The sequence below is a fragment of the Hydra vulgaris genome, chromosome 06 (assembly GCF_038396675.1).
Source record: "Hydra vulgaris chromosome 06, alternate assembly HydraT2T_AEP".
NCBI classification, from domain to species: domain Eukaryota; kingdom Metazoa; phylum Cnidaria; class Hydrozoa; order Anthoathecata; family Hydridae; genus Hydra; species Hydra vulgaris.
In genome coordinates, this window is record NC_088925.1 from 15,309,467 (window position 1) to 15,335,661 (window position 26,195).

The following is a 26,195-nucleotide window of genomic DNA, read 5'->3' on the forward strand; positions in this document are numbered from 1 at the left end:
GCTATATTAGGTAGGATGTGATTAGTGGAATCAAGAGATGAGATTGCTGAAAAGTTCTTAGCAACAATTCAGCTTTGTCTTTAGGTGAGATAATAAATCTGAACCATGCAAGAGAGGTGGAATAACAGATTTGCCCTTATTATAGACAATGTTAAAGATTCTCCAGAAGTCTCTGGAGTCTAATTTTTAGATGAAATATGAGATTTCGTGACCTGAGAGTAGTGGGCTTTGGCATTAGACAAAACCTTTTTACAATGGTTTCTCACAATAGTAAAAAAACGTCTGTTTTATGGAGAATTGTTTTGGTAATAGATATAGAAGTAATGATTACAAGGAAATTGCAGCAGCACAATAAAAGTTTAACTATGAAGAAGAGTGAGATTGTACTTGGAATCTGAATTCAAGAAGTTATATAAGAAGCACATTTGTCAGCAGGAAGACGAAAGATTTCTACACAAGGGCCATATTGATGAAAATCACGAAAATAGTCTCAGTCAACAGTAGTTGTATGAGGATAGGAGGAATTTTGAAAAAGAATGAGATAACAGTTTTAGAGAGATCAAACTGTAATCAGACGCACCTAGGATCACCTAGAAACTGAGGACTGAATAGGATCAGAAACAAGGCATAAGTCAAGTAGAGTAGGTAAATGATTCGGATTGTCTGGAAAGTGAGTTGAACAGTTGACTATTTGTGTTATAAATTGAGAAAGGCAAAAGTTGTGAGCCTTAACACCTGTAGAGTAATTGACACTATCAAACCATTCAGTGTGATGAGTTAAAGTCATCAACAATAACAATATTAGCTGAAGGATAAAGAGAAAGGGCTTGGTAAATTTGAACAGAAATAACATCAAAAAAAGTGCAGTTTTAAGATGAAGAAGAGTGATATAGAACACAGAGAAAGGTGATAGCGCGAAGTGGTCCTTAACAAAAGCTTTAAAAAGAATATTCTGTGGATTCACTTAGTTTCCCAACAAATGGGTGAACTATTACAAACGTAAATGCCTAGGCATGTGACTATTGGAGTCTTTATGAATGAAAGGAAGATATCCATCAACACTAAGATTACAAGATGAGACAACTGAACTCAAATCTCACAGAGAGTAAGTAGATCTGCTTAACTTATTTTTAAATAGTCATCTTTTTACTATATATGTCAGAGATAAAACTTTACAAAAGAAAAGTTACTTCAAAGACCACGAATATTAGTGAGTGATTTAAAGAACTTGGTTATGACAACGATGTTTTGAGTTTTTTATAGTCTTTGGTACATAAGTCATTTTGGATTTGCAAAAGAAATTGACTTAAAGCACAGACAGTACTCAGTACACTATTCAATAGTCTAAGCAGTTGCTTCATAACTATTAATAAACCCAACACCGTAACAAAGGGTTCAAAATATGGTCTTAACAATGCACACTAAAAGTTCGAATAGGGAACACCATCCATGCACAACATTAGTAGCACTATTAGTACTCTGATACTTTACAGCTGTTGATGGAATCAGTCTCTGTATTTCACCTCTAGATAAAATCACCAATAGCAATTATGCTTGATTAATCAATTTTTTTTTTAGTTGATTAAGATGCTGTGATAAAAATGAGCATATAGTTTTCCTTCGCAAGATACTAAAAGTTCATTAAAGTTGGAACATCTAATGGAATTTAAGTCAAAAGTTTTGAAATTTCAAATTTAACAGTTTGCACAATATGTAGTTTATCATTTTCATATTTAAACACAAATGTAAATAACAATTTTTTCTTGTGGGCTCATAAACCTAATATTATATTGTGTGAACAGGGCATTTTTTATAGTACATTGGATGGGTTTTGATAGTATATTAGCTGGGTTTTAAGAGTACATTAGCTGGGTTTTAAGAATACATTGTCTGGGTTTAAGAGTAGATTGGCTGGGTTTTTCTAGTTTTTTTTTTTTAAATTATGCAACTAATGCAGTAAGAAGTGGGAAAAAGTGGAGTCTTTTCCATACTGCTGTCAGCATTAGGAGCATACTATGAAACTACTAAAAAAATCTTGTTTGCATATCTAACAATATTTTGTAATATGCAACATGTTTCTACAGACTAAACTCATAACCTTTTTCATTGTTGTAACATGCTTCATTTTGCAAATTGTTTCAACTTGTTTCTCCGCACAGCGGCCTTGTTCGTCAAGGTTCGTGTTTCGGAGTTATAGAGTTGAGAGAGTGTTATAACCACTATTAAGTAGCCTCCTCATCTGTAGTGGCCTTCTTGGCCTTCTTGGCCTTGAGAAGGTGAATAACAAAAAAAAAACAAAAAAAAAAAACAGTTCAAAACAACATCTATGGTCCCTGGCCTATGCAAGATAAATACAATATATATATGCATATATATATATATATATATATATATATATATATATATATATATATATATATATATATATATATATATATATATATATATATATATATATATATATATATATACATACATAATTCTATATATATTATTGGTTATTTAGCAGGATGATATTGTCATTACTGAAATAGTTAGCTGTGAGGGTTTCAGTGCATACATCACTTGACTATCTTGGTAAAACATGCAAACAATATCTGCACTATGAGAAAAATAATAACTTTAATAAATATAAGCCTCTATAAACAAACTTCAAATAATTATATAAATTGTAATAATATTTGTATACATTATTTATTTTAGAAAGACATGATTCTTGTCAAAGACTTTTCTTTTGAAACTTTTTTTGCATTTTATAATCGACTTATATCAAGGCATGATTTCGACAATGTCTTTACAGAGTTGTAAGCTTTTTTTTTTTTATATATACTTTTCTACTTAATAGGTTTTTTATTTGTTTTTATATTTTATATTAAAAGTTGTTACTAGTATATGGAGTATATTATAATATGTATTATAATAAATCATTATGTAGTATATTATAGTATGGCAATCAATCAAATCATGCTGAACATTTCATAACATTAGTACCATTTTCAGTTATTACATTATTTTTAATTGCAGTTAATTAACTTTTCTTCACTGCACAGGTAGTGGGTAAAATAAAAAATTATCAAAAATGACTTAATTATATAGCACTTTGTAACGTAAACATCCAACTTCATTTAACATTTTTAGTTTTTTTTTTTTAAATTTGCTTGTTATTTTTCTCACTACAACCTATTCTGTAGATACACCCACAAAGAATTATTTCAGAACTTGTACAAACCGAGCACCAAGTTTACTTAATTTTGTTTCATTATGTAAATAGTTATTAGTCAAATTAAAAATTTCAAAGATATAAACGCATACTCCACCTCTCCTATTAATCCGTCTGTCTTGTCTGTACAAGGAATAAGTTGGAATATTTGTTGTTGATGATTCATTCCACCATGACAGGAATCATGACAGAAAGAGACCTCATCTTTTTCTATCATGATTCCGACTATTCAGCAGACATATGTGTGTGTAAGTATGTTTGTATATGTGTTTGTGTATGTGTATGTGTACATATGAGGATATATATATGAGTTTTTATTCTTCACCTAGTATTTTTCAGAAAAAATATTTTATTGTAAATTTACTAAAGCCATGTGGGCTTTAAATGTTATTGTAAAGGGGCTCTATGAAAAGATTGTGGTGGCACCAGTCATCCGTATCTTCTTTGAGCCCCTGTCTGTTTTATATATATTCTTTGTGTAACGTAAAAGTTTCATTGTAATTTTATTATTTTACTTTTATATAAACAGCGAAAAAAAAAAAAAAAAAAAAAAAAAGATTAAGTTAGGTACTAGTGCTTCAAAAGTATTACCTAAAAAATTTGCAAAATAAGTTGCAATTGCAGGTGTTTCTAAAAAAATTTTATCTAGAAATATGATGCACTTGTTCTCTGATATAGTAGTTACTTCTGGGAGCAGTTTGACAGTTTTCTCGGTTTCTGAATCCACTATCAGATGTGCAAAAAAGAAAGAAGTAAATACAAGTGCAGCTAAATATCAAGAAAATCTAATAAAAGCTGCAAGGCAAAAAAAATTTCCAAAAATCACTCACTTTGATGAAAAAAGTTTGCAGAATATTACCAACAGTACAAAATAAAAAGAAGTTTTGCTATTCTTGTAAATATTGATGGTGATTTAAAGCTTTTTGGCATTCCACTAATGGAACACGGTCCTGGAAAATCTCATCATGATACTTTAGTAAACATTTTGGATGAATATAAGCTAAGAACTTATATAAGGGTTTGTGCTTTGACAGAACTACAACTAATACAGGTAAATATTCCGGCACAAACATTAGGTTCTGTCAAACACAGGTTTCAATTATATTACAGCTTGCATGTCGAAGACATGTTTACATGCTTCACTGTAAATATTTTAGGGAAAAAGTTCACATTAATAAAACTTATGCTCCTAAAAATCTGATGTTCAAAGTTTTCCAAGCTAGTTGGAACGCAACAAAGGAAACTATGGATAAATCAAAGTTCAAAAAGTTTGACAAAGTTGTAGTTAAAAGAGCGTATCTAGAAAAACAGATTGAAGAATTTGTTCAATTTTGGAAATATGCGCTTATGAATAAAAGTTGGGTAAAATCTTATGATCCAGGAGCTAATGATGTACTAGAGGGAATTGAAGAAGTATTGAAATCAATGGAAAGACATACGTGGTATTTGGATCAAACTTTGATTCCATTATGTCTTGCAGATAAAAAACTCGAAGATGATGAGAAAGAAAAAGTTGCAAAAGTAGTTTTCTCACAACCTGTTCCTACACACTATGAGAAGTCTAAAAATCCAATCCTTCCGAAAGGTCTAGACTTAATCCAGGAGAAACTTAACTTGTCACAGTTGGTTGGTAGGAGCTTGTGGTTTATTTTCAGTCTGTTAAATTTGAGTGAAGATAATGATAAACCTTGGCTAAACTGTCTTTCATCTTTTTGGGGCAATATCAACCAATTTAAAACTTTTATTGAATTTGTTCACCGAGTGAACAAATTCAATAAAAGTTTTAAGTTAACAAGTTTAGTTTACAAATTCAATAAAAATTTTAATGGGCAATTAAGCTTGTGTCAGAGTTTGTTAATTCTGTTCACAATGATAAGGACAGGCAATATATAATGTTGGGCATTCAGCAAAGTAGTGATCAATTCAGGGAGTTCAAAAAAGTACAAACAACAGAGAGTGGCAAAAAAAAAAATGGTGCTTACTTACAAAACATTTATTCAAATATCATTTAAATCATTTAAATATTTATTCAATTTTTCACCAAAAACATGAAGAAAGGTTTCTTGAGTTACAGTTTTACAAACTGTTTTTGAAGAAAATTTGTCTTGATTATTTACTTATTTATCATTGTTGACCTTAATAATGTTGTTATATATTTTTCTTAGCAGAAAATTTTTTTACCTTAGCTATCCCATCTACATGAAATGGTTTTTGTGCAATGTTTTATTTGCTATCATAGATTATTTAATTATTGTAATGATTTTGGGTTGCGCGGGATGCTCATTTTCTTACACTTTTGATAAGTTAACATAATTTGAATGAGGTATCTATGACAGCGTTAGAGTTAATTACATGAGAACATGAAACACAAAAAATAAATATGTTCCAGCCAAGAATAGCGTCTTTGGCAAATATATTATGGTCATGTTCATGATCATTTTTATAAATCATGTTTATAAAAATCAAGAGCATTAAGAAAAAACAACAAAAACTTTTTTGAACAATAAAAAAATTATTTAAAAAACTTATTTTTAAAGTTTAAAGTACGAATAAATCATTCATTTGATTTATTAAAGATTATTTTAATTAATTTCACACATTTTTAACTGGAACAGCATTTTTATGACTCATTTAAATTTTATTATCAAATTAATCTCCCCAATGTTCCTGAGCCACTACAGAAAGAATTTCTTTATTTTAGTTTAATTGCATACAATATCCTAGACCTTACAATACAAGTATACTAGACATTATTGAAAGCCTTTAATATATAATTATTTAAGCCTTTAATATAAGTTATTTTTAAAATTGAATTTTGGCAAAATGATCTTCATAAACAAGAATTTGATAAAATTTGTCACAGAAAGTTCGAGTTAAAAAAATTGGTCAATTGATATATCCATAAAATTACCTGAAATTGGAGCGTTTTGCTTATTTTTCCAGGATCAAACCAATGCATTTTTTATAAAACTTAACTTTCCAACCAATTCCAAATAAATATTTAGGCCTTTAAGATTTCTTAGAAGAAAAAAATTGGTCTTTTATTTTAAAGTTGAAATTCCCCACTTTTTGGCTAAAAAAGTGGGGATTTCGGGGCACAAATTGGAAAACCTTTAAAAACCTTGAGAAATGACTAATATATATATATATATATATATATATATATATATATATATATATATATATATATATATATATATACACACACACACACACACACACAACCCTCAAAATTAGGCAGTGCCGACCTAAAAACCGACCTAAAAGTGTTTGAGGTTGGCTAAAATCATCGACCTTGTTTCTATGTTCTATGATAACCCTTTAGTGTCAAATTCTTTTTGCCAATCTGATATATATATATATATATATATATATATATATATATATATATATATATATATATATATATATATATATATATTTATATATCGTTATTTATTGTGACATGAAAAGTTTCTTAAGGTGTTGTCTTTTTTATAAAAGGATAGCTAGTGGTTTTCCTACTAGCTATCCGTTTATTTATTGACAACATTTATTTATTAAAAAATTTGACAAAGCTATAAAAGTTTTTATTGCTTATAGAAAATGTTTTATATTTTCTTATTGTAATAGAATGCAGCATTTTAAGAATTATTACAATTTAAAATTCCACAATAAAAGCAAATAATATATTAAAGTAATTAATATATAATTGATATAATTCATTACATAAAATAAAAATTGTTTTACAATAATTTTTTATCATTTAACTAGTTTTAAATTTATTAATATAATTTAGAGTGTAATAATTTTTTTATTTATCAAATAGTATCAAATAATTTAATCAAAAAAATTTGCATTTAAATCTCTTTTTTTATATTTATTTTTTTATTTTTGCAACAACTGTGCTTTTTAAAAAGCATTGCGTTTATTATGCTCTTAATTTTTTTTATTACTATAAAAAAATGACTGTGTTTTTCATTTTAAATACAATGATAATTATACTTTTGCGAGAAATGTAAATTGCTTTCATAAACTGTTTTAGGGGAGTGTGGGCGAGAGCTAAAGCTTTCGCTTACCGTCAAGGCCTATATATATATGTATATATATATACAAAAAATATATATATATGTATATACAAATATATATATATACAAAATATATATATATATATATATATATGTATATATATATATATATATATATACAAATATATATATATATATATATATATATATATATATATATATATATATGTATTCAAAATATATATACAAATATATATATATATATATATACAAATATATATATATACATATATATATATATATATATATATATATATATATATATATATATATATATATATATATATATATACAAATATATATATATATATATATACACAAATATATATATATATATATATACAGATATATATATATATATATATATATATATATATATATATATATATATATATATATATATATATATATGTATATATATACAAAATATTTTAACATGTTATAGTTGTTTTAAGGTCACTTTTAGAGGAACTTTAGTATATTTATTGTATGCAACTGCAGATTTTATAAAGAAATTATTTTTTCACCAAAGATTATGCAAAATAAAACTTAAAGCTGAAAAAATTATTTATTTATTAAAAAGTGCCCAGAAAGGCATTTACCTCATTTTTGTTGAGTATATCTTCTCTCAGCATCAATCACAGCTTCAAGTTGACTCCTGAACATGGTCTTAATATAGTCCTAAGGCATCTTGTTCTATTCCTTCTTGATGGAAACCTTCAGGGAGTTGACATGACTCTACATACACCTAGATTGATTAATTAGAAAGTGACAAGTCTGGAGATCCAAGTGGGTATTTCTCTTTTGACCAGCCCTGGAGCCACTCACTGAGAGCTCTTTAGCCTTATTCCTAATTGACCTTATTGGGTTCTAAGAAATTCGGCCCTAGACAGCCTTAATCAATTGAAGAGTTCAAACTGACATTTTTGGTTTGTTTTTGTTTTCAAAGTTTTATTTGTCAACAATAATGATGTGCATATAAATACCAATGGAACATTTACTTTGAAATTATTAAACTTTTTACGACATTTGCTGTTGCATATGGGAAATTATTTCATTTTAATTTTTTTTTTTAGATTTGTAATTAAAAAAAGTAATTAAAAAACTTAAAAAAGTAATTAAAAAACTTAAAAAAAGTAATTAAAAAACTTTTTAAATCTGGTTAAAAATTTTCTATATGTTTTTTATTTTGATAATAATAGAACTATTATTTTTTAGAGGAGCTAAAAATAAACCTTATCTGACAACAGATCAACTAGTAGAGTTTCTTAATAACCGCCAGCGTGATCCAAGACTTAATGAAATACTTTTTCCTTATTATAATATAAATGCTGCAGATGCCATTGTTAATACTTATGAACCAAACAAATCATTTGCTGATAAAGGTTTTTAAATTTTTAAATTGATATTTAAGATTTGCTGATAAAGTTTTTTAGATTTTTTAATGGGTATTTAAGATTTTAAATAGATATTATAAAATTGTTTTTTTTTTAGGTTTCATTTCTATTGACGGTCTAATGCAATTTTTAATGAGTAATGATGCTAATGTTCTTTTACCTGGAAAATTGAATATTCATCAGGATCTTTCATTCCCAATTGCCCATTATTTCATAAACTCTTCACATAACACATATTTGCAAGGTTATTTTTTTTTTAAATCAAAAGTTGTTATGTTAAACTTGTCTTAAATTATTTTAATTATATATTTTATGAATTATTTTTGTAAAGACTTAATTCCTATTGAAAGTTTTTAAAACTATTTCAGTAAAAAGTAAGTTTTTCTGTAATTATTAAACTTTTATATAAAGTTTTCTATGAGATTTGTAATTTAAAGTACTAAAAAAAAAATTATTAGATATACCTCTATACCTTTTTTTGTCTAAACAATCAAGTAATCCAATAATTCAATAGATATTTAGAGCATTACTCTCTTTTTCAGTCTCATAATAAAGCATATAACAGCACACACACATATATATATATATATATATATATATATATATATATATATATATATATATATATATATATATATATATATATATATATATATATATATATATATATATATATATATATATATGTATATATATATATATATATATATATATATATATATATATGTATATATATAAATGTTTATATATATATATATATATATATATATATATATATATATATATATATATACTGAGAATTATAAAAGAATATTTTTAAAAATTTATAGCCCAATAAAAATATTTTATAATTGCAAATATATTTATTTTAAATATGACAAATCTTTGCTCAGGTCACCAGTTAACAGGAAAATCTTCAGTTGAAATATACAGACAAGTTTTGCTAGCTGGATGTCGTTGCATTGAGTTAGATTGCTGGGATGGAAAAACTGAAGAGCAAGAGCCAGTTATTACTCATGGAATGACATTATGTACTGAGGTGTTATTTAAGGTATTGTTTTGCTGCATTGATATAATTTTCTTTTATTTTCTACTTCATGCATACTTTTCTATTTCATGCATACTACATGTATACAGTATACTATATGTTTATAGCCCACTACATTCATAATTCTTAGTTTTATTTTATAAAATAAAATTTATTCAATTTCTTGTATTAGTTTTTGGATTATGTATCAAAAACATTTTATTGTAATGATGTATTTTTTTATTGCATTTGCATTTATAAAATAAAATAAAAAATTTCCACTATGATTATGTTTATTAGAATGATTATTTTATATTACAAAATAGTTATAATTTTTAGTCATATATTTTATTTATGTCAAATTTTCATATATAAATGCCTGCATAGGCATCTAAAACATATTTTTAAAATCATTGAAATAAATACAATAGTTTCCCTCTATTAAAATATAAATTAAAATGAAAAAATATCAAATGCCAAAGGTGATTAACAATAGCAAAGTTTTTGTAAAAAGTTATTATTTTCTTTTCACCTTCCTGTTTGCCAAACATGATTGTAATAGAAAATATAAAAAACCATTAAATATTTCGACTAAAGTCATGAAATATAAAACTATTTTATTATTTATATGTATATCAGTTAAAGGATTATAAATGCTTATAGTAAAAATAGTAACACTAGTTAGTGCTTAGTAGTTAATCATTAGGAGTTTTATTACAGTAATCAGTGGCAAAATACTGGAAAAACCCTTAGAATGCTTTCACAGATATTGAAATGTATCAAGTAGTAGCTAGTTATTTAATGTCATTGTCTTTTTAACTACGATATAATTCTACAAACTATTGTGGCTTATCATGAGTTTTTAATTTTTTTCTTGTTTAAATTGTTTTCTTTATCTTGTGAGTTTATGTGCAGCTCTAATTTTAGACATAAAGAATCAAGGTTTTTGTTTATTTTTCTTAAAAGTAGCAAGATAACAATCCCAAATTCACAGCTAAATTGTTTCAAGAATAATACTTTAGTAAAGTTTGTGCTTTGATGTGGAATCCCAATTGACTGACTTAAATCTTCTTAATCAATTGTGGGAACACATTGACTTTCAAATATTTGGCCTCAAGCTTACAAACCATGCTAATTTATTCAGAAAAATTAAAGAAATATGGGACTCAATTTCTATTGATGTTTTCATTAATTTAGTTGAGTTTTTTGCCTTATGTAAAGCTGTTCTCAGTTATAAAGGATACTCTACAAATTAGTAATATAGTTTTAAATTAAAAAAAATTTTGATCAAGTATCCTTCAAAAAGTCATACTTTTTAAATATAAACATGTTGTCCGCAAAATTTTGAACTCATCAATAATCATTAATTTTTTAATCAATTAAAATACGTTGATACGTTGACAAATATTGATAATTTATATCAATATTTGTTAAAACATGATAGTAAACATCTTTTTTTAATTGGTATTTTTTAATATGTTGGCTTATTCATGGCTTCATTAGTGAAGTACGTGCTGAAATATTAGTTAACTTTTTTTAGTTTACTTGCATGCAAATTGAAAGAGCAGGTTTTTAGCAAATCATGGTGATGCATCATAAGTTCTCTTTTATTATTATTATGTGAGAAATTGTTTACAAGCCTTTTTATTTCAATTAACGTAGGATGGATTATATTAGCATGTACATGATCTGATTATAAAATATGACCCAAACCATACTATATCTGCAAAGATATTAGTTTATGAAAATTTATGCAAAAAAAAACTTAATTTATTGCGTATTTGCGCAAAATTATTTTTTTGCATATTTGAGCAAAATTATTTTTATGCGTATTTGAGCAAAATCATTTTTATGCGTATTTTATTGCAAAATCTTTTTTTAATTTAAACAACAATCATGAAAAAACCAAGATATACAACAATCTAAAAAATAATTTGGACCATTATGAACACATTAGAAAAAAAATTTTTACCTTGCGTTCGAAGCCAAATAATTTGGGAATAATTTAGGGCATTTTTCAGGGTCTTTTGTTGCTTGAGCACAAGGTAAAGATCAATATTTTTGAAATTTTTTTTTTTTGAACACCTCTTATGTGATACACAGGGTCAAAAATATGGTACCTCTATAGCTTGTTTTTTTTGGGTAAGAAATAATTTTACTAGCTTTTTTTGCATGCAGCTGGTAACTGATGAAGTGAAAGCTTTTTTATTGGTTGTTATTTTTTTCTTTTGTTTTATGATACTCTTTGACTTTACCAAGCATTCACTTGCTAGCCAGTTTCTAAGTATTTTACTTATAAGAAACTGTCAACTAGTCAAATGTCTTTAATTTTTCTTTCGGCTGTATATCAGACCAGTAATAAGGAAAGAATATGTTGTAGGATGTTTAAGATTCAATTGAGACAAATTAAAAAATACAATTAACTTATTTCTTCATTTATTTCAGTGTTGTTTTGCTTTTACAACTTTTAGTGTTAAATTTTTTTCACTGTTAATAAAGCTGCCAATATACAAGTTGGAAAAAAGCAAAGAAAAGAATCGAAGTACAAGAAAGTGATCGAGAGCGGTAGAGATTGGTCAAGTGCGGTAGAGAGAAGACTTAATAAGTTGTAAATTAAGTCAGAAAAACATAAAGATAGAAGAAAGTTCCAAAGCACCAGTTTTTGAGGGGAAAAATAGAATTAAATTAGAATTAAAGCAGGTAAAAGAATGCAGCTAATAAACGACGAGTAACATAAGACTGAGTTTTGATAGAATAAGTGATACTTGGCTTGCAACCATTGTAGTATTTGTAGAAAGCAAAAGCACATAAAAGAATAACCAGAAGATTTAAACATGATACCTAAGCATACATATATTTTTAAAAGGTATGCTGAAATAATTTGGCGGTAATGACAGGCATTTTTTAATATTTTCAGATACTTTACTCATGTTTAAAATTATTAGAGAACTTGAGTAAATAATAAATGATACACATCATTTTAAGTAATAAGCTATATTTTTATCTTATTCCTGCTATTCAAATCACATTTGTAGAAAAAAGTTCCTTATGTAGGATTGGCTCCACAGACCAAAAAAAGTACTTATAGTGACACCTACCAAGTGCAAAATGGCATTGTTATTACTCTGATTTTACCATTAAACTGAATTTTAAAACAGTACAGTTATTAAAAGATAAACAAAAGTTGCATAGGCCTTACCAAAGTGACACAAGCAAAGACCCACAAGTAGATCAAGAAGATTCAGCATTGATTAACTTTGGCAGAAAATAATGTGATGCATTTGAAATCAATGCTAGCCTATTAGATGAAGTGCAAGGCTGGTCAACAGAAATTTTTTTGTTTACCCCTAAAATCTTTGCCTTGTAATCTTTCTACAAAACAGCAACAGGATACAGCTAACATTTTTCTAGGAAAAGTCATTTTATTAAGATACTATCTATCTTTTACTTAATAAAAAGCCCCAAGGACAAAGGTCTTTTATGCTAGAGTTAACTATTATTGTTATTTCTTTTATAAATAAATACAATATTTAGAATTTATGAGAGTTGACAAAAACCCCTAAAACATTTTATTAATCAAAATGATTTTGGGTGCAGACATAGCAGCTTGTGCAAATTTCTGAGATTTTCCACTATAGGCCTAACTGAAAGATTTCCCACTATAGGTCTGACTGAAAAAAAAATTAACATGTCATCTAATACCAACCAGGTTTACACAAGGTTGGTACTAGATCACATGCTATTAGCTGGTGAATGAGCATAATTATTGAACAAGTTACTGGAACAACTTACTAGAACATGTTTCTAAAACAAATTAATAGAATGTATTACTGGAAAAAATTAATGCAACATATTATTGAAACAAATTACTGGAAAAAATTACATAAACAAATTACGTTAATAATTTACTTGAATAAATTACTTGAATAAATTACTTGAACAAATTACTGGAACAAGCTATCAGACAAGCTATTGGAATATATTACTGTAACATATTAACGTATATTAGCATATATTAACATATATTACTGTAACAGTTTGCCAATCATCTTTATAATTCATAATGAATAAAAAACTTTTTTTTTACAACATTCAATGTCAAGCAAAACAAGTGTGCTCTATTTTTTATTCAGAATAAAGCAGAATAAAATATTTATAGTAAAATAAAAAGGTTTTTTTAAACATACAAGACACTAGGATGACATCCCATCCCATGATATGTACTAAAAAATGTAAGTTTTCAAGATTTTAAAGGTAACAATATTATATCTTTTGGTTATGATTTTAGCTTAATAAATGTATTTTTAGTTAGTACTTATTAATATAAAATATTTAGTTTGAATGTAAAAAATATAAGTTTAAATATTGTTTTCACTTATCATTTTGTATAAAATTTTATTTCTTACATTTTATTATTTTTTGTTGACATATTTTGTTCAAGTATTTTTATGGACATTATTTTTAGCAATAAATAATTAATTACGTATTACATTAAAATTTTTTTTGTGATAATTAAAAATATTATTTTTAACAAGGATGTGATTGAAGCAATCAAAGAATCTGCATTTAAAACTACTGAGTATCCCGTCATATTGTCTTTTGAAAATCATTGCAGGTATGTTATGTTAGTTAGCAAGTATGTTATGTTAGTTTAAAAGAGTTAGTGAAAAAGATTTTTTTTTGATATTTTTTTTATCCCTAAATGTTATTAAAGTAAAAAATATATATATATTTATATAAATAAGTTTATATTAATATATATATATATATATATATGTATGTGTGTGTGTATATATATATATATATATATATATATATATATATATATATATATATATATTTATGTATATATATATAGCTCTATAAATTGTTGCATTTGGGAGTATGTTAAGGTAAAAAATGATTCTTTTGCCAACAAATGAGTCACTTTTAATTACTTTTGACTTAAATCCAACATTTCCGTGTTGTCAGAAAGTTAAAACCATTGATTAAATAACAAATTAATCGTTTTTTAAAAAAACTGCAAAAACGCAAATTTAATTGACCAGAATGTTTTTAAAAACATTCTGAATGTTTTTAAAAACATTCTGAATGTTCTTAAAAACATTCTGAATGTTCTTAAAAACATTCTGAATGTTTTTAAAACATTCTGAATGTTTTTAACAACACAAACAATATTTTAATTTTTTTTAATAAAATGTTTTTATTTTTATTTTTTTACTGTAAATCATGTGTGGAGTGTTGTTACATCGACTATCTTATAGCCTGACTCACAACAGAGTGCTGCTACATTGACTGACAAATAGCCTGACTCGCAACGGAGTGCTGGTACATCGACTGAAAAATAACCTGACTCCCAACTGAGTGCTGCTACATCGACTATCTTATAGCCTCACTCACAAGGGAGTGCTGGTACATCGACTAAGGGTTTGGTTTGGGCAGGCAGTCTATCAAGTAATAAAAAAAAATTCTGGTCTTGCATTTTAATTTTTTTTTTGTGTCAGCAAAATACGGAAAAACTTTCTGACAACCAGTTAGGAGTTATATATAAATTTATATATATATATTAGGAGTGACGTATCCAGATACTATCTATCTTTTACTTAATAAAAAATCCAAATTTATATATATATCCAGAAATTTTTTGGGCAAACCGGTCCTGATAAATATCCTGACGTTTGGAGGACCTTTTTATTTTTTTTATTTTTTTTTAGAAATTTAAAAATATACATATAATATACCTTGCCTTTATATCTAGCAATTGCATTAGATTAAATTTTTCTAAATAAAAATATAAATAATTAACCAAAATAGTCATTAATGTTACATTGATGGTTTTAACGTTTACATTGATGGTAGTCAGATACTAATGCAATGGTTGATGGCCCTTAATTTGAATTCGTTCCCTTTTTCTTTATGTGTCTCTTTTTCTTTTATATGTGAGCTGTTTATTATAAAAGTATCATAAGTCACCTTTTTAAAAAAATCATTGTTATTGATAACAATGATTACAAGGTGGGGATATCTCTTCATTTATGAAATAATTTAAACCAATTGTGTTGAAAACTTTTGAGATTATTTGGAAAGAAGTTTTGTTAGTTAACGGTATAACAAACATGTTAAAACACAAACCTTTAAAAATCTCTGATTAAAAACCAAATGACTTATGCCACTTTCAAAATAAATGATTCATATTCTTAAATTTCTATTTTAGGAATTAAATCTAAAAATAAAATTAAATAAGAAATAAATCAGCAATGAGCAAAGGATCCATAAATCATATAATTGCTTTCCTAAATTATAAATAGACATTTAATGCAGGGAGATCCTGATAAAAAACAGATATGTCTATATAATAAGTTAAGCTTATACATAAATTTTTGTTTATGGAGTAATTATATTTTTGCATACAATACAAAAACACAAAAGTAAAAAAACTGATTTTTTAAAACAATCAACATTGGTCAATGGTTACCAAGACCAATCCTGATGCAATGCATTGCATTGGTCTTGGTATAACCCTAATAAATATAAATTAATAGTAGAAATATATAAATATTATTATTAGTTATATAAACAATATATTAATATTTCTTTTAAATAGACTAAAAAGAAAAATTTATGATAATTTTGTAATCATAACAAATTTCATCATAACAAGACAATAAATAATAAGAATCGTTTTCTTTTAATTATTTTATGACAAACTTGGTTAGTATAAAATTGTTTTCAATTGATGAATTAAACAATCTTTTAATTCATCATTCTTTGTTTTCTTCTTTTTTTAAAAAATCCGTATTGATTTAGATAAGCAAAAAAAGTGAGCGAATGCTCACATAAATATGTTATAGTACATATATATATATATAAATATATATATATATATATATATATATATATATATATATATATATATATATATATACATATGTATATATGTGTATGTATATATATATATATATATATATATATATATATATATATATATATATATATATATATATATACATATATACATATATATACATATATATACATATATATACATGTGTACATATATATATATATATATATATATATATATATATATATATATATATATATATATATATATATATTTATTGATAAATGTTGTATATTGCTGGAAATACAACTCTTGTCTGTTTAAGAGTGATCAATATCTTTTTGAAAAAAATAGATCAAATAATATTATTAAAATATTTTAAAAGAGAAAAATACAACTTTATAATGGAACTTGAAGTTTCATGCCATTCGGCAATCATCAGCCATATTATTCAAATATAAAATAAAAACCGTTATAAAAAATACAAATTTAGCGTTGCAACGGCATCTGACGTCAAGTGTACGTGATCCGATATTTGCTAATCGCCGGAATCAAAGTTAGAAAGTAAATATTTTTTCCTATGCCTACAAGCAGAAACCAATTCACTTTTTTTATTAAGTAGTAAACCACTATCAAAATTCATAATAAAATATTTTTCACTGATGCAAAGGTTACACTTTTTTGTAGCTAGATTATAAGATTGGCATCGTTTAATTATGTTCCACTTAATTATAGGCATGTTACCTGCGTCTTTGCATCATTTAATGGTATGAATGATATTAATAGTAATAGTAATAATTATACCAAATTTAATTCTTATGGTATTAACACACCACATTGTCCACAACAAATTAAAGATATGTGTGCGTTTGAATGCGATTTATTCAAATTAATTAAGAACATACAATTTAGGAAGGTTCAATGCGCCTTCCAAAATAATTTAAAAAAAGACATTTCTTCTATTCGAAAATCAACGTATACTTACACTTACGCAGATAAAACATCAAATTTGTATAAATTATCAAAAGACGAATACAATAAGTTGTTAATGAACGCTACTACATCTAACTATAAAAAAACCAACCCTATTATAAAAGATCACATTAATAAAGAAGGAAAAACTATTCTAAAGAATCATGACGTTTTTAAAAAAATCAATATAAACAGTTCTTCCAATTGTTTCATTACATTAAAAGATCATAAACCTAATTTTTTAAATAATCCTACTGTTCGACTAATTAACCCAGCTAAGAATGAAGTTGGTAGAATAAGTAAGCATATTTTATCAGATATTATCACCAACCTAAGAAATATTTTGCAATTAAATCAGTGGATTAGTACACAAAATGTAATAAATTGGTTCAAAAACATCAATGACAAACATTTTTATAAATTCCTTATTTTCGACATTGTTGACTTTTACCCTTCTATTAATGAAAAGCTACTTATCGACTCCATAAACTTTGCAGAACAATACGTTTCCATTGATGCTGATCACAAATCTTTAATTCTCCACGCGCGTAAGTCTTTATTATTTACCAATGATCAAGTTTGGATTAAGAAATCGAGTGGTTTGTTTGATGTTACCATGGGTGCATTTGATGGAGCGGAAGTGTGTGAGTTAGTTGGTATTTTTCTTCTTTTCCGGATTTCGCAATTTTATAAAAAATCTGATTTTGGATTGTATAGAGACGGCCTAGCCGTGTTTAAGAACGCAAGCGGTCCAAAAATGGAAAAAATTAAGAAGCATTTTACTCAAATATTTAAACAATACAACCTCTGTATTTCCATTCAATCTAATATGAAAGTTCTTAACTACCTTGATGTTACATTTGATCTTAATAACTGCACTTTTCAACCTTACCATAAACCTGATAGTACGCTAAATTATATCCATGCTAGTTCCAACCATCCACCAAGCATTTTAAAACAATTACCAACCTCAATTGAACATAGATTATCTTCCAATTCTTCAAACGAAAAATTTTCCAAAAGTCTGCTCCTATTTATAAAGACGCATTAGAAAAGTCTGGATTTCACACCAATCTCCAATATCATTCAAATCTAAATCCTTCTAATACTAATAAACGAAAAAGAAATATAATATGGTTTAATCCTCCTTTCAGTAAAAATGTGGTAACAAAAATTGGACACCTTTTCTTAAACTTAATTGACTTACATTTTCCATTACATCATAAGCTCCACAAAATTTTCAACAGAAATACAATAAAAGTTAGTTACAGCTGCATGCCAAATATTCGATCAATTATTAATTCACACAACCAGCAAATTTTGCACAACAAACTCACCACTAATGATATAAATTGCAACTGCATTAAGAAAACTGCATGCCCGTTAAATAACGAATGTCTATCAAAAAACGTTGTATACAAAGCCACTTTATCATCACCTAATCCCAGTCTTACGGAAAAATCTTACATCGGTATCAGTGAAAACTCATTCAAGCTCAGATTTGCAAACCACCTTAAATCATTTAATGCAACAAGGTATAGAAATGATACAGAACTTTCCAAAGAAATCTGGAAATGCAAAGACGCAGGTAACATGCCTGTAATTAAGTGGAACATAATTAAACGATGCCAATCTTATAATCCAGCTACAAAAAAGTGTAACCTTTGCATAAGTGAAAAATATTTTATTATGAATTTTGATAGTGGTTTACTACTTAATAAAAAAAGTGAATTGGTTTCTGCTTGTAGGCATAGGAAAAAATATTTACTTTCTAACTTTGATTCCGGCGATTAGCAAATATCGGATCACGTACACTTGACGTCAGATGCCGTTGCAACGCTAAATTTGTATTTTTTATAACGGTTTTTATTTTATATTTGAATAATATGGCTGATGATTGCCGAATGACATGAAACTTCAAGTTCCATTATAAAGTTGTATTTTCTCTTTTAAAATATTTTAATAATATATATATATATATATATATATATATATATATATATATATATATATATATATATATATATATATATATATATATATATATATATATATATATATATATACAGGGCCTATTCTAGGAAATAAGTTTGGACTGAGGTGCCCCCTTGTTCCGGCAAACTTTAGCGAAAAATTGGCATTTTTTTTCGTGAAAAAACGATATTTGCTGTAAAAATGTAAAAAAAAACTAATAAAAAAAAAAGTCCTCAATTTTTAATTTGGGTGTTGCCCAAATATGGTCGAAAGCGGTCTAGAATACGCTATCGAAAACAGTCTAGAATAGCCCCTGATATATATATATATATATATATATATATATATATATATATATATATATATATATATATATATATATATATATACATATATATATATATATATATATATATATATATATATATATATATATATGTATATATATATATATATGTATATGTATATTATATATAAAATCATAGAAAAATCTTTGACTTATATGATGCTAGAATTCCTAAATGTATATGCAATCCCTGTTGAACTGCCCTCAGAAAATAAGGTGCAGTGTTGCAAGTTACTTTGGCTTCATTGTTTGAATTTCATACTATAAATGTCAAAATTGCCTCTGAGGTAGTTGCTGTGACTACCTCTATGTCAAGGTGGGGGTCTAAAGATGATTGAAAAACACCCTCTTGAATACAACTTCTTGGTTAAGCAAAAATTTAATTGAAAAAACTGGACCAAAGATTTTCTGAATGCTTTCTCATTGATCAGGGCTTAGCCAATAAATGTTTTACAGCTCAATTTGGTAGAAATTTGAGAGTTTTGGCCAGATTATCAGTAACAACAGGCAATAATGCTTCTCCTTATGGGGCAGTGAGGACTTTTTATGCAAATGGAGGCATATTATTAACCAATTACTTCAGGTAATTTAAAATCATATTGGTTTTATGAGTTAAATAAAAAATTACTTTAGAAAATAATATTTTTGTTTTTTAGGACCCTCCATTGGCAGGCAGATTTTCAAGGATGTCCCTGTTGCTATAGCAAAGGATCTTACCTAGGTTCAACAAAATACTGGCTTATCTAACAATGGAATAAAAAAGCTGACAACTGCATTAAGTTATATACTTACATTGTATATATACTTATATATATTGTATATATACTTACATTGTATATATACTTATGTATATTGTATATATACTTACATTGTAAGACTTTTGATGATCTCAATTTAATGCAGCTAGCTTTTTTATTAAGATTTTTCAAAAAACTTTGAAAATTGAACATTTATGAACCAAATTCAGTGCTTGAGGATGCAAAGCTCTTTTTGGATTTAATCCCACCCATGAAGCTTTATCCTTTATTTGGAGTAGTTAATCATATATATAAAATTCTCAACAACATCTGACTCAAGTAAGTTGATTGTTGGAAAACATGCACACTCAGCAACAGTACTTTTCATGTGGAGAGCTTGCTGGGAATGACTGCCACAAAATGCTAAAAATCCTTGACATCAGGATTGTGAAGTCAGAGTCGCGGAGTCCGAATTGCATCATTTTTGGTGGAGTCGAAGTTGCTTCATTTATAGTGGAGTCGAAGTCGCTAAACAAAATTGCAACTCTGACTCCAATAGTAAAACTTCTTGGTATTGCACATGCATGTACAAAATATTTAACCTTCAAAAATTTTTCTTATATTTAGCAAAAAAAATTTTTTTCAATTATCGCATAATATTTTTTATAAATTCAAAGAGTTTTTCAAAAATTTTGCTTTGGAGTAAGAGTTGGAGTCTTACTTTAAAAATTTCAATGATTGGAGTCAGAGTTGGTACTTTTTTTTTACGACTCCACATCCTTGCTTGACATCTTTTGAAAGTTTTTGCATAATAGTGCAGTCAATTGGTGACAAATTTATATGTTTTTGTGCTATTTAGGGTAAAAAACATGAAACTTGGCCTACATGTTATTATATTAAAATAATCATTTTAAGACTCAGACCCACTTCCAAAATAGCCTGTCCCCATGGTAACCGGATCATGTCTGTAGCAAGAAAAAAAATCTTAAAAAAAAGGTCATTTATGCATTAATCGAAAGCTCATTAAAAACGCAGCAAAAAGTACAAAAACACAATATGTTAACAATTAATAGGTATTGAGAGGCAGGGATTTGCAAACCTAAAAGTCAGGGGGTAAAAGCGTAATATTTTTGTACCAAGGAAAGTTTTTCCTTTTTCCAGCAAAAAATGAAACTTGATCGCAATCTGTTATTGTGTGAAACAGAGGTAAACATTTCTGTTTCGAACCAAGACATTTTACAAGATCGTGCAGTGAATTGAAGCGTTGGGTTTCGTCTGTACTAAACCATATCCATAATTTTTCTAAATGTAGCTTATAAAAAAGTCCTAAACCTAAAATTAGAAAACTATGATTATGTGATTTTAAATAAAAATTATTTTCATGACATGAAACATTTTCTAACTTGAAGATAATCTAAAGTACAAATAATAAGTTTTACCAATGACATTAACATCAGTATCATCAGTTCTGATCATGGCTTTTTTGATTCCACTATTTATAGCAACATCATATGTGTGAAGAAATATACGAGTGTCTGCTTCTTCATGTATGCAAGGTTGCCATCTCGGATCTGGCAGGAAACGTACAATTGCAAAAACAATTGGCAGTTCTTTTTGAGCACAGATATTTTTGATTGATCTTTTAATTTCCTTTTTGTATTGACATAACTAAAAAGTGGTAGCTTATTTTGTTTAATTGGATTGAAGGTAGACTCCTTACACTCCTTTATTCTGGTTTGGAAAAATTGATTGAATATTTTTTCTTTGAAATTCTCAATTGAAATAACCTTATTGAAGAAAACTTTTTCTTTATTTTGTTCACAACAAACATGCTGTTCTAAAATAGTCTTGCAATTTCTGGATTTGTTTCTTCCAGTTGAATCATATCTGCTAAATGTACATATAATTGCGCAAGTAATGGTATGTATGTCCATTGCGAAAAACCAAGGTAGCAGTTGTCGAATGCACTGCCTATACAAATCCAAATTTCCAGTTCTTATTGATCGCACAAAAGCTAATATAACCAGCTTAAATCTGAGTGTTATTGACCAAAATCAATCGTTTATTGAAAAAATGGGGATAAACCTGTTCACAATTTTCTCTCCAATCATCAAAAGGTTTTTCACATCTTTCATTTCAAATCATGTAGTCTTGATAAGCTTGTTTCATCAAAATATGAAGAGCAGCAGCAGTTACCTATTACGGAATTATTTGTTTTACTTAAAGCGTTTATAACTCAAAATTTTCGGAACAATGATGTTTAGTAATTGTTTGTATATCACAAAATCAAACTCATCCTTCCTAAATGAAAAAATAGACTTTAAATTTACCTGATGCACACTTCTCATTTTTAATACATGTGATGCATTTAGGTATGATTCAGCTTTTCTTGCTGATGAAATCTCTGCTTCAACTAAAAAAGAACGCCACCAGAAATCTTTCAAGAAATCTCCAATTGTTTTAAGCGCCGCCATTTTGATATGAAGTGGTCCCATCATAATGACGAAATCAGTTTAGCCAAGGAATACAATGACTGGTCAAAAGTAATGACAGGTGTTTGACCTTTATTTATAAAATCAACAGCTGTCTTGATCACATCCATTCCATGTTTGATCATGGTAGCAGATTTAGAAGATTCGAATCTCAGTGTATGAATCAAAAAGGTTTGACAACTGTTTTTTTTTTCAGAAAACTAGTAAAAATTTCTAGTAAAACTAGTAAAAAAAGTAGAAGTTTCAAGATCTGATACAATTTTCTCTAATTTTCGATGCTGGAATAATGATATTCCTGTTCTGTGAAAAGAGTCTTCAGCTGTTGTGGAACTTGGATTGTGGTGTATATTATCCAAAGCAGCAGTTGTGAAAACGTTAGGATTCAAGCGCGGTGGGCAAACCAATTTATTTTCTGCGAAGTAGTTCAAAACTCTATTACCCATTTGTGTTGATAATTCCATAACATAAGTTTTAAGAAACTGTTTATAAAGTTTATCAACAAGTGTCCTTTTGAGTTTTTGTATGAATCATTACATAATCATAAAAACCTACATAAATACCTATGGGATTTTTTCAAGATTTTTGTCTTTTTTGAATCTCGGTTTTTTTGTTGATTTTGACAAACATCTTTCAAACTATTGTGAATTATCAGTTCACTGAATTAGGAATTTTGTATGTACTCAAAAGAATTTTGTGACAAATTAAAGCAAAAAAATCATGCAAACCACCCATGAAACTGATAGAACAATTATATTAAAAAGGAAAATCTCCTTTTGTATTCCAAATTCAATTTTTAAATAATTTCAGGGGGAAAGTACTATGGGCTTGACTGTCTTATCAAAGTGTTTTTTATTAGGAATAAAAATACAAAAAAATAAATTTATTTATATTTCAATTAAATTAAAATCTTTCAAAATTTGGTTCATTGTCATTAAAAAAAAAAAAAACTCTGATTTATTTTTGCACACAATACTTTATATCTATTTTACCCTGGATTTATTGCAAAAAAGGATCCAGCAAAAAAGGATCCAAACAAAAAAGGATCCAGCTTTCCAAGCCTTGCCAATCATTGAAACATTTTAAAAGTTTGATGCCGTAATCTTACTTTGAAAATAAATTGGATTCAAGATTTGAACAAAAAATGGCTGCTAAATCACAGAGTTTCTTTACTTGCTTTACCAATTGTCACTTTAAATGTGAATACATTATTTTTCCACATTTAGGACTTTGTATCATGAGCCAAATCATTACTTGGTACTTATAGTATGCAAACAACAAAAGTAATTTTCTCATTTTGTTATTAAGGATGAGACTTTTTAAGACAAATATTTGATTGAATATATTAAAAATATTCTAATTTATTTTAAAATTGTTTTCAAAAAAAAATTAGAATATTTATTTTGTTTACATGTTATGTAAAGAGTATAGAGTGTTTACTTCATTAGGAGTGCAGTTATGTATAAAAGCACGTTGTACGTAGATATTTGATTTTTTCATTTTTGGGACCCTATGTTAATCTTTTTTTTATTAGCAACTTTCTTTTTCAGAAACAAACTTGACAGTTACACCATGTAAACAGTGATTTAGATAAAAAGTCTTCTATTCTTTAAAATAACCTAAGTATTTAGTTAATGGTTTGTAAATTTCTATTAGTGCTGGTTGTTTGAAAATGCTCTTAAAAGCAAAAAAAATGTAAAAAAGTTAAATTTTAAAAGAGTGGTATGAACATAAATAGTAATCCAAAATAAAATATAAAAAATTAACTAAAGTATATCTCGGGAACATTTTGAGGCACTCCATGAATTAAATTAAAGGGTAAAATGGGATCAGCTAATGTATATGACTAACTTGAACAGAAATATACAGAGATAGTAACCACAGGTATCCACTATGAGCACTATGTAAGTACTATGACAGTGTTCATTTATGATCTGAGATCTCTTGGAATCTAGAAATTCCAACACTAAGCATTTAATTAAAAACTTATTCCATCAGAGTGAAGTTTAACTAAAACCAAAAGTAAAAAAATAAGTGCAAAAAAAAAATGTTGCAGTTATCTGTTTTTTTTTATTGTGATTTTCAAATTATTTATTTAAGATTTAAAGTTACCTGATTTAAAGTTTATTAGTTTATGTGTCTTTAGTATTATATGTAATACTAAAGACTATATTTTATATTATATGTAATAAATAACTTTGTAGAATCCATGAGAGGTTTTCAGTTTACAATATATATAATTTTTTTAGTGCCAAGCAACAAATGAAAATGGCCAATTATTGTCTTCAAATATTTGGAGACCTTCTACTTAATAAAGAGTTGGATGAATACCCAGTAGGTTAAAAATTGTTTTTTTTTTAAAAATAAAAAAGACAACTTTTAAATAATAATCTTTGAGAATAGGCTAGAGGTTAACATAAAATAATCCTCTAAGACTTTAAGACTTATCGTAAACATTTCAAAACATGTCATAGTTATCTAAGACTTGTCATAGGTATCTTAAAATTTTATTATTGTCATTTCGAGTTTTTTATAATCATTTTAAGTTTCATCATAGCCATCTCAAGTTTCATTGTAACCATCTCAAGTTTCATTGTAACCATCATACCCATCTCAAAATTTATTGTCTTTTATTGAGTAATAATATCTTATCAACTTAAAAAAAATGCATTCGTACAATGATTTCTAATGCTCTTGTGAACATGGTAAAATTTATTTGAATAAATAAATAGCAATGTGTTCAGGCCTTTTTTTTTCTAAAATTTTATTTTAAATTTGAATATATTGATAAACTAACAGTGGTCAAGTATACTGAGTTTATAGTGTTTCCAATATGAGTAAAGAGGTTTATTGAGAAATTTTCTTGAAATATAATTTTGTTTAGACTTTTGATGCTTTACTTTACAAGATTGTATTATTTATTTTGTATGTAAATATGTTTATTAATGTCTATAATAATGTTTTTTTTAACACATTGTTAATGACATTTTTAATGCATTATTAATCACAAGATTAGACAAGTTTATTTATGTTACCTATTTATATCACTTATAATGTAGGTAGTTTGCAGAATAATGTAGGTAGTTTGCAGAATAATGTAAATCAATTTTCTTAAGATTAGT

The 26,195-nt window shown here is 26.6% G+C and overlaps 1 protein-coding gene across 3 annotated transcripts in view; it reads left to right on the plus strand.

Annotated features, from left to right (window-relative positions):
* Window positions 1–26,195, plus strand: part of plcbh1 (phospholipase C, beta H1) — a 90,023-nt gene that overhangs the window by 13,545 nt on the left and 50,283 nt on the right. For all 3 annotated transcript variants that reach the window (XM_065799327.1, XM_065799328.1, XM_065799329.1), the window contains exons 7-12: window positions 2,704–2,804; window positions 8,506–8,672; window positions 8,782–8,928; window positions 9,578–9,735; window positions 14,247–14,326; window positions 25,323–25,407. In XM_065799327.1, the coding sequence (XP_065655399.1) occupies window positions 2,704–2,804; window positions 8,506–8,672; window positions 8,782–8,928; window positions 9,578–9,735; window positions 14,247–14,326; window positions 25,323–25,407 (738 nt within the window). The remainder of the gene's footprint in view (window positions 1–2,703; window positions 2,805–8,505; window positions 8,673–8,781; window positions 8,929–9,577; window positions 9,736–14,246; window positions 14,327–25,322; window positions 25,408–26,195) is intronic.